Here is an 11384-nt window from a genome sequence, read left to right as displayed (position 1 = left end):
GTTGTTCAAGTGTCATTTTCCTTTTTTTAAACTAAAGATAATAAAATCTTATTTAAGGCAATAAATAGATTAGAAAGATTAATTTTATTATCTATTAAAAAATGTGTTAAATAAAATTTAATTAATTACAATAATTTAATAAACAATTTTGCATAAAAAAAAAGTCTTATAATTAAGTCAACCTATTAAAAAGGGAACCGGAATAAATTATAATCAGATTTTGAAATAAGGTAACAGATGATTAATAATAAGAATGTAATAAATTAGTTTTAGAGCAAATTAAAGATCAGTCAATATTTTGTGAAGGTGTACCCTGCATACTGAAACAATATATTTTATTGTAATTAAATTTGTTATAAATGTTTCTATTGTTAAAAACTAATTAATTTATTTCAAAACTCCTAGTAATTTTTTTTATGCGGAGATAATACAGTAACTGGAATTTTATTTCTTTCAAATGGTTGAATAATTTTTTTTAGATACTGTTCAACTTATAGAATATTTTATATATGATTAAATAGAGGTATTATAAAATCAAATAAAATAAATTTTCCTATCGATAAAATAACCACGGCTGTATTGTAGAAAAAATAAATTTTATGAACCACTGCTGCAAAATGCTTTAATATACTTATTGTAAAATAAATAAATTTACTAGATTGATTTTATGGCTTACAGTTAGATGGCAAGACAAAAAGGTTTACATATATAGTCATGATTTATTCATATAAAACTATATTTATTCAGTAAAACAAACAATTTTTTCACTTTTTATTCCATCAAACATCATATATATATATATATATATATATATATATATATATATATATATATATATATATATATATATATATATATATATATATATATATATATAATTTTTTTAAATTTTACAGTAAATAACGATCATATTTGTCATGATTTTTGTTTCTTAAATATTACTTTACATCACATATACAAATACATATCCACCTTTAATTTCTGTCGATTAAATAAAAGAAAGGATATTCAAACAAATAATTGTTTTTACTTTTCTTTTGAGGACATTTGAAATGGCAGATGCCAGAAACAGAATAAAATCTTCTTTTAACATTTTATTTAACTTCTATAAATCTTTGTTAAAATTAAATTTTAATACTAAAATAATAAATACCTTTCATATTTTAATATGACAAATTTATCAATTTTTATTTACTAAATTCGTTATTAAAATTTTTAAAAACATTAAGGAATGAATAAGCTTCAAAAGGACAAATTTCAATTCTTAAAAATATTATAAATATACTTCTAAAGTACTTTCCAATTCACTTTTTATTATTAATTAAAAACTTTATTCAGAATTACAATACTACTTTAATGATACTCCTTATTTAATCACTTTAATTATAATTTTTAAGAAGTTAACTAATAAAATGCGTTTGATAAAAATGTTTTTAATTATCTAAGTAAATAAAATTTGTATGACTATTATGTCTAAAATTAATCTTAATTGGTAAGAAATTGGTGGTCCCAATACACGCAAGCAATTAGTAAAATAGAAGGAGCATTAATTTGCATATGAAACGGTACCATAAATTATGCAATTGACAAAATGCTAGCTCAGATTTTAAGAGTGATATGTTAATATATTTAGTTCAATTTATTAGCTTGATCAGTTCTTCCATTAAAGTCTATGTACAATGAGTTTAATCATTAGGTTCTTATCAATCTGTTAATATGAGGGAGAAATTGAGAAAGAAAAAAGAAATTAAAAGTGAAGTTGTTTTGATGACAAATAAAGTAAAATAAAATTAATTAATTAATTAATAAAATAAAATTTATAATAAATAAAATTATATTTAAAAAAATATATAAGTTGTTTGGCAAAGCATTAAATTTTAATATAATTAATTTTATTTTATTTATTTAACTATAATTATTAATAAAAAATTAACATAATAATTTATCTCTTATGATTTTACTCATATTTTCTTTGCATCCTTAAAAAAATCAATATTTTCTATGTTTTTATTATTTTTGTGGTTTTGTGTTTTTTCTTTTTCAATTTTCTAACTTTTTATTTTTATTTTTTGAAGTATATTTGTCACTTTTCGTCCTTAAATCTAAATAGGCTGCAAGTGACTATATCATATTTTGTATATAAAAGAGAAATTGAAAAGAAAATGTATTTTTTGTTTTGTAGTTTTTAAGCTTTCTTTACATTTTGCAATATATTTATCGTTTTTGGTCCTCAAATCTAAATAGCGTATAAGCGTCACATTTCGCATATAACAGAGAAATTAAGAAGCGGAAGGAAAGTTATCTATCTCCTCCTTTGATGAATCTTTGATAGTATCCATGGTTAACAAAACAACTAGGTCATCCTCAAATTATCAAGTATGTTTTTATTCATCACTTTTTATTATTTTCCCCTTTCTACGATTCCTTTCATTTTTAGATGCTTTGTTTCTTCTAATTTTTTTTCATTTCATCTCTTTATTGAATTATCGTTCCATGACGAATTAAAATTAATTTTATTTTTCATCTAATCAGATAATAGATAAGAAATTAAACAAGTATTTGTTCCTCTTTCTGTGAACAAATAATTGACGTCAAAATTTGTTTTTTCTGATACGTGTGTTTGGCTATTGATAATTCATTTTATCAACGAATTATTGCTTTGCTTTAATGCATAAGGAGTAAACTTCAATTTTTGTGTAAGCTTTAATTGTGTTTTTTATAACATTGATAGAAACAACTTCGAGAGAGAACAAAAAGTGGTAGTAGAAGAATCTTGAAGAGCAGGATAAAACAATCAGCAAATGAATTCCATGCAAAGCAAGGGAAATCAGTCAAAGTAAGATCTTGTTTATTCAATGTTTTTTTTTTTAAATAATTTTCAATTTCATAAAATTTCTTTCATAGCACATCTATATAAATCTCTTTAAGTTTTATAATTAGGTTCAGAATTAAAAAGTAATTTGGAATGAAATTTTGTACTCTTTTATTGCATGCGTTTCTTATAAGAGTGATTATGGATGAAACTCATTTTAAATCCAATAAAATATGTTGAATATAAATTCTAAATTCATTTTAATTAGATGAAACATAATTGGATTGGATTCGATTTAGTCATCCCAATTTAAATTTATTTATTTTAATTAAAATTAAATTGGTTTATTTAAACTTTTTAAATAAAATATAGTTTTTATTTTGTCGAATCTCATCTTTCTTCAGGTTAAATATAATCTAACTTTAATTTAGTTTAATCTGATTTTAATTTGGTTTAACTTGACTTAAACACAATTCAATCAAGACGAGGTCACGGTGTGACTCAGTTTGATGTTTCACAATTTAAACTAATCTAAACTCACTAATTTAATATTTTCAATATTAAAAAAAATTATTCAATCCAAATACAACTAAATAGATTGGATTAAAAAATCCAAAAATATAAATTCAATCTTTAAATAAATTTATTGAAATAAACTTAAAAGTAATATAAATTTTGAATAATTATGAATTGTTGTTGAAGATTGGAAATTTGTGTTCATACTTACTTGCCACTTTTTCTTACAATCAATTGGTGTGTTGGTTATAATTCCTCATTTGAATTTATTTTCTTCCTTTGCAAACATTTTTGCTTAGCTTGTAGTTGATCTGATTTGTGTTTGGATAGGAAAAAGTTGAAAGACATTGGAAGAATCTTGAGCCTTTGTTTTCCGAGGTTAAATCAGTGATATCAGAGAGGGAGTGTTTGGGTAGTGAGAAGAATAACAATATTCTGTCTTCAAGAATTCAAAGTCCATTGTATAAGCACGTTAGTTCCCCTAAGACTATTGCAGATAAGGATCACATCAGCAAGAAGGACTTTTCAATTGAAAAAAGCATTAAGATTCCATACTTGGAAAAACTACCCTCGTATACATCTTGGGTATATGTGCGCAGGTGCGTTTTACTTCAATTTTCAAAAAAATAATTATTTTCTTCCCATCTACATGCAAAATTCACTAAAGCCAAAAATGAGAAAATGTTGATAATTTTCTAAATCTTTCATGCTAAACAGAAATGAGAAAATGGCAGAAGATCAATCAGTTATTGGCAAACAACAAATGTATTGTGATATAAACAGAGGTGAAATGGTTATATGCAGTGACAGTGAAGAAGAGACTGTAAATCTTCAACATGTTAAATATGACTTCACTGAGGCTCAGGACCAATTTCTGTGGTAAATTAAAATCGAATAATTGTGGTTGCTTCTACAAGTTTTATTTATTTATAAATTAAAAATAAATCGTAATTAGAGTTAGAATTTCCAATAACAATTTTCCATCATCATACAGTGTTTGAATATGTTTTTTTTACTACAGTAAAACTAGAGAATTATTTTGATTTTATAAATTTTTTGTTTATTTAGTTTCTATAAAATGTTTTTCTTGATTTTTCATCCTTTCAAAATTCTAAACTATATTTTTTAATCTTTAATATTTATTTTAATACAGATAGATAACATTTATTTTTCAAATTTGAAGACTCTTTAATGTCATATTTTGACATTATAGCTCATCACATACATAAATTTAAAAGATCATTTCACATTTTCTTCAACATATAGACAGGATAAAAAGTACTGATTTTTAATTTTAGAGAAAAAAAAGCAAAGTAAAAAATTTAATGGAACCTTCAGCAAAACTCAATATTATACAGAGAGCAAGAACATATTTAAACGTTAAATTCAATATAAAACTTGAGTTAGTTTTACATCATCTATAAATGCTTGAAGCTTCTCTATTCTAAAGTCACAATTTTCACTCTTGAATATATTAGGAAGACACTGAACGAATACGGATCAAATGAAAACGTATTGAGTATCGTTGAAGAGTTTGTCAAGGCTACTGCTTCACAAATCCAGGTAATTTGGAATAACTTATGAACATGATTATATGTTTCTTGTTGTTAATCCTAATTAGTTATTGTAAAATTATGTTGCAGCGAGAATATTTTGAGTAACCATTTTTGTGCATTTTTCTCATCAAAATATGCAGGAGAGGTTTGAAAAACTTCAAGAAATCAAAATGCAGAGTGTAAACAAGGATTCTAAAGATTGCCATTGTAGAGGATGTGAATCTGATGGGATGTGTTTGGAGAAAGGCTTGAGTGCCAGTTCACGATCTTTGGATAATCTTTTCTGTCGTCATTGCTTTGTAAATTCTAAAACGTTATTCTTTAAAGTTCTGGTGTATAAAGATTGTAACGGTATGTCTTATAATTTTCTTGAGCAGATCTTTAATTGTCCTGTGCATGGAAATTTTCAACCTTTAGTATATCCTGTAAGGAATAATTCTTCAAGTTCTTTTCAATTTAATCTGTGTTACGAACTCCAGCAAGAAATCAATTTGATGATTTACTTCACAGACGGAAAAGCAAAAACCTTGGTCTGGACATGAAGGTGACAGACAACAACCATGTAGCGATCAATGTGCCCTTCTGGTATTCTTCTTTTTCTTTCTCTGAGATTTCTGGGGGCTGTGGAAGAATATAAATCTAAAATTTCAATTTTATTTTCTCAGTCAAAAGATGTCAGGCTTTCTTCAGCACAAGGGCCTTCTAAAGCCAAAAGAGTTAATCCATCAGAAGAGAACTCAACATTGCCTCCAAAAGAGTCTCTGAATTCTTGTAATAAGATGAAAACAATCTTGGATGATAGAGACGAAGTTGGGGAACAGCATGCTAAGGAGATAACAAGTAACCTGGATTGGAAATCTCTAGAGAGAGATTTATATTTGAAGGGGATAGAAGTGTTTGGAAAAAACAGGTATGGAAATTTGTTTTTTGCTGGAAAAATGGTGGCTTCAAACTTAGCTTCAACTTGCATTGCGTATAAACAATAGTGGACTTGAAAAATTAGTTCTTATTTTTTCTGTACATGTTCTGCGAGTGTGTTTAATTTTTAAAATATTCTTCTTTCTTGTGAAAGCATTAAGCTATACCATTAATTTTTTTTTTCTTGTAATAAGCATTGAATGTTTTCTATTAAGGTTTTGAATGCATTATTAGGATATTATCTCCTAACTGTTATACAAGTAGAGCAACTTTTAAAATGCTTGTATTTGAAATCCATTTGTTGCAACTGTTATACAAGTGTTGGTTTACGTGGTGCTATTCACGACTTGCAGTTGCCTTATTACTCGAAACTTACTTTCTGGCTTGAAGACTTGCTCGGAAGTAGCTAGTTACATGTTGGCTGAGGAGGAGTCAATGCTCCATGGATCCATGCCACTTACAAATGCAAATAACGATGATCAGGCTAATGCAGAGAGCACGGTGAGAACTGCTAATAGAGACATTTCCTAGCTAGTTAGTTTACTATCATTTTTTGTTAGCGGTCAAAAATATTGTACGTTGTAATAGATACCTTAGCTATCAAGAATAATCGGTGCAAGTGTATGTTGTAAGAGATACTGGACTTAGTTCTCATCTATAAAACTATAAAATGTAATGCACAATTGGTGAGAAATAAAAAAAAAAAAAGTATACTTTCTCTATTAAAATTCTTCTTCATTCAATTTATGGTTTAATCCGTCGTAATACTTTTCTTCTTTGCATCTTCATAACGGTTTCCTTCATGGTCTTCTCCTAATATGATTCTTGATTCTTCCAATCCCTATTTCATTACTGGTGATTCCTTTTGTTTTGATAAAAATGAATGGACCTGATTATTATTCTTGGTCTCATAAATTTTCTATCTTCTTGAAATTTCTTTATTCGAAGAACAAGCTTCAATTCATTGGTATTCTTCCTCATCCACAATCTAACTCCGCCCTTTTGGATATTAGGATTGTTGTAACTCTATTTTCATGTCATGGCTCATTTATTTTATTGATGCAACAATTACTCCAAGTGTTTATTAGATGAATCTGGAATTACTCCAAGGGAGACGTTTTTCGCATCTCAAATATTCAAGAAGAAATCTACGTTCTTTGTCAAAGTCATCTTATTATAACTGTGTATTTCACTCAGTTGTAGAATCTTTATCAAGACTTAGATCAATTCCGTCCTCTACCTTTGTGTTCTTGTGAGATCAAGTCTTCTTGCAATCTTCTCCCTACTATATGTTCTTATCGTGATGGTGATTTTGTTCTTCTCAAAGGGCTTAATGAACAATACTTCATTGTTCGTTCCCAAATTATGATGATGACGATCATACTTTCTTCCTTCTCATTCAATAAGAACACTAATTCGGTGTCCCGATTGATGATCTTCATACTATGGCCTCTTTTTCTTCCTTCATAAGAGGACACACTGGTTTCTTCGGTCTTTACTCTTAGTCTTTCTCCACTTCTGGTAAAGGTCGCGGTTGTCATTGTAATTCCAAAGTATGTACTCATTGTGATCACCCTGGACATACTATTGAAACTTGTTCTCGAAAACATGGATCTTCACGTGCAGAATTCTGATTCTTCTCATGATGTTCAAACGCTTAAAGATATTGATGAAGGTGATGATACATATACTCTCTTTCTCAAATAGACGTATCTTTTGTTCTAACTCTTGACTCTTACTCTTGAGCAACATCAAGCCTTAATTATTCCTTATTCACCAAGCAGACTCACTTTGATTTCACTATTGTACTTAGTTATGTGGATGATTTGATTCTTACAGGGTGTAACATATATGAGATAAACATGTCAATTATTTGTTAAATAAAAAAACTTGGCATTAAGGATCTTGGTTCTCTAAGATTTTTCTTAGGATTTGAAATTGCTCGATCTTGTACAAGTATATCTCTTAATCGAAGAAAATATGTTTTGTATCTCTTGGAAGATGAAGGGTTATTAGCTTCCAAACTATTTTCCACTTCTATGGATTTTTCTCTCAAGCTTTCTAAATTTATTGGATTACATCTTTCTTATGCTTCTATATATGTAGACTCATTGGACGATTGATTTATCTCACCAATTCCAGACCAAACATTAACTTTGCAATCAGCATGCTTAGTCAATTTCTCAACACACCTACTTTCCTGCATTTTCAAGTTCCTTTTTGTGTTCTTCGATATATCAAAGGCAAACCTGGACAGGGCCTTTTATTTCCTACTCAACCTTCTCTTCACCTTACCTATTTTTCCAATTCAGACTAGGGAGCATGTCTGGCTTATGTTTCTTTTTTGGTTCAACTCCCAAAGGATCTGGCATCACCAGACTAACCACTAGACCAACTCTCAACCTAGAATGACTACCAAGTCGACTAGGTTGACCAAGTCTATTAGGCTGACCATCAAGTTGATCAGACCAACGAGATTGACTACCATGGTCAGATTATCAGTAATAATGACTTATTAAGCTTCTAAGGCAAATTAAGGTGTGATTGGACTGTTATTAGGCCAACAAAATATAAAAGTCTATCACAATTACTATAAATAAAAGTTTCAAATATGATCTTAGATATCATGTACACAATATGCATCTTTAGTCTAGTGGTCATGGTTTTTAAGTCTCCCTTCAATATACCTTTAAACTAAAATTTATAAATTCATTATCTTTGATAATATTTTTTTATAAGTTCTTTAAAGAAAACTTCAATAGTTAGAGAATCGATAAAAAAAAATTCATATACACATTATAAAACTTTTGGCACTTAGAATGTAATTTTGGAATGATATCAGACAGTATGAAACTCCTTTTGAATGTGAGTGATTTTGGTAGGACGAAGAGACGCCAAGATCACAGTTGCAGCGGAAAAGGGGGAAATATTCTCGAAAATGTGGTGGACTCTCAGCTAGATGGAGAAAAAAGGGTGATGGGCAAAAACGAAGTAATACACAGTATACTCCTTGTAGGTGTCAAGGAATCTGCACAAAGGAATGCACTTGTCATCGTCACGGTACTCGTTGTGAAAAATATTGTGGGTATGTCAATTTCACTACTTAATCTGTCTCGAAGCTTTCATATTACTGAACTAATCACAGTAATTGTACGATGTTTCATATTTCTCATGTTCATGTGTTTGTCTATTAAAATTTCTTTGTTAATAATAATCTTGTTAAGAAAGTTCATGTTTGGGAAGGCAGGAAAATCCATTCTAAATATAAACTGTGATACATTTTTATTTAATTTGTACGTTTAGGTGTTCAAAGTTTTGCAGAAACCGGTTCCGAGGATGTTATTGTGCCAAGAGTCAATGCAGAAGTAAACTATGCCCATGCTTTGCAATCAACCGTGAATGTGACCCAGATATTTGTCGAAATTGTTGGGTTGGGTAATCTAAATTAATCAAAAGCATTATATTTCTGTTAATCATTTCAAGTCCAAGTGATATTTTGTTTTGTATAGTTGCAACGATGGTTCACCAGGGGAGCTAGCCGGGGGTGGAAATGGTCATTGTGGAAATATGGATCTTCTTTTGGGGAAAAAAGAGAGGGTAAGTAACTAATTATTTGTTTCTCTTTTCAATTTTTTCAATTATTTTTTATTAATTTTTCACATTATTCAACAATCACGTATCATAAAAAGGCCTATTAAGTTTTGAAAGTTGTTTTTAGAATAGTTGTTTTAAAAAACAATAAACAATGACATATTTTTTGTATAATTTTTTATTTCTATCTCTTATTATAATACATTTTTTTATATTAGGCATTTTTATTTAACAAGAAGTGAACTAGAAAAGTGAAGTGAAATCCCTTGATCGAAAAGAGACCAAAAGTTCACATTATTATATAGACAAGAACACAAACACAAAGAACATCTAGAAAAACAAATAATGAGACATACTTCAAATACACGTCTTTAAATTATTTCTATTTATTCATTGAAAAAATTGTAAATACATTAGTATCTTACATTGTTTTTCTTATATTTTTCAGATTCTTTTGGCAAAGTCAAATGTTGTAGGATGGGGAGTTTTTGCAAAGGTTAAGATGCATGCACTTGGTTGTATTTTATATAATTTAGAAATATATCATTCTTACTAGTATTTACATATATTTCAGAACCCAATTAATAAAGATGCTTGTCTCGGAGAATACACAGGTGAACTAATCACTCACAAAGAAGCGGAAAAACGTGGAAAACTATATAATCGAATAAATCACTCATTTCTTTTTGACCTCAATGATAAGGCAAGTGTACACATTTTTTTTTCTTAACTTACTCTTCTTCTAGCACTTTTGTCATGCACTTAAGCATTATAATAATACCATAAGTGTGTTCAAATAATATAAGTTGTAAAATCTCGTAGTTGTTAGTTAACATGTATATCATATAGACATTAGCATTCTATTATTTAGTTTAATTTATTGATTGTAAACTTAAGTTTTCTAAAATAGACACATGTAGAGTGTAAAATACTCATTTGCAATGTATGAAATTTGTATTTATTGTACTAATTTATAATTTGTTACCTCTCATCTTGAAAAAACATTATTGTTTTATTTTGTTTTTATTAGCTTTCATAAATATACTTTTACCCTATTGATTTTAATATAAAAAAGATAGTATTGTTTATTTAAAAGCAATTATGTTAAGGTTTTTGCATGCATATTTTTGTTTTCAATTTACTATTTGAAATTTTCATAGTGGGTTATTGATGCTCGTCGCTATGGAGACAAGTTAAAATTTGCAAACCACTCATCAAAACCTAATTGTTATGCGAAGGTAAGTAAAAATACTTCACTTTAAGAGAAGATATACAACTTTACAATAGAATTGTCATAATTTTTTATTGTTGTATCGATTACATAGGTGATGTTTGTTGGAGGAGATCATAGAGTTGGCATATATGCCAAGGAAAATATCAAAGTTGGTGATGAGATTTTCTATGATTATTTCTACAAAAAAGAATGTGCACCATCATGGGCACGTCCATCTGATTATGAGGCTTCTAATGAACATGGATCAGCTGTTTCACAACACAAGGCAAAGGTTGATAATTTCATTAAGATATTAATATTAAATGCTAATATGCCTAAATTTGTCAATCAAAATACTAATTTTTCATTTTCCTACACATATCTATCTTTCCATTTACTTATTATTTTTGTGATTATTAATTCATTGATCAAATTACAAGAATGAATTAGTAATTTTAATTTCCTAATGTGATTTTTTAAGGAATGAGCTATTTTGTATGTATTGGTTCAACTAATAAGATCAATTAATTTCAAGGCAAGTTATGAATAGAAAAGTGTTTGCTATTTGGTAATTGTTTTTCATTCCTAACTTTTTAAGAAATTATCAAATAACAGATGTATTGTGATATTAAATTGTTTGATTATGATGATTGATGAATGTTTTATTTATTTTTTTTATGTAGGAAGAAAGAAATAAGAAGTCACTTAAGTGAAGAGATACATAATTCAAGTAAAGTAGATTGCACTAAAAAAGACATTCAAGCTAGAATCTACTTTA

At 27.9% G+C, this 11384-nt stretch overlaps 1 protein-coding gene across 1 annotated transcript; it reads left to right on the top strand.

Moving 5' to 3' along the window:
• Positions 1 to 2247: 2247 nt before the first annotated feature.
• On the top strand, positions 2248 to 11319 carry LOC124842068 (histone-lysine N-methyltransferase EZA1-like). The gene is made up of 18 exons (XM_088115714.1): positions 2248 to 2376; positions 2732 to 2836; positions 3659 to 3927; positions 4046 to 4207; positions 4807 to 4891; positions 5025 to 5183; positions 5262 to 5309; positions 5395 to 5469; positions 5550 to 5794; positions 6156 to 6303; positions 8685 to 8887; positions 9106 to 9237; positions 9312 to 9399; positions 9842 to 9889; positions 9968 to 10096; positions 10554 to 10631; positions 10719 to 10898; positions 11290 to 11319. Exons 1-18 carry the CDS (start codon positions 2338 to 2340, stop codon positions 11317 to 11319), a joined length of 2223 nt encoding a protein of 740 aa, XP_087971840.1. The 5' UTR covers positions 2248 to 2337.
• Positions 11320 to 11384: the final 65 nt, after the last annotated feature.

The sequence above is a fragment of the Vigna umbellata genome, chromosome 5 (genome assembly GCF_029865625.1).
Source record: "Vigna umbellata cultivar VRB3 chromosome 5, Vumbellata_1.0, whole genome shotgun sequence".
Classification (NCBI taxonomy): Eukaryota; Viridiplantae; Streptophyta; class Magnoliopsida; order Fabales; family Fabaceae; genus Vigna; species Vigna umbellata.
This window is presented reverse-complemented; position numbering and strand designations above follow the sequence as displayed.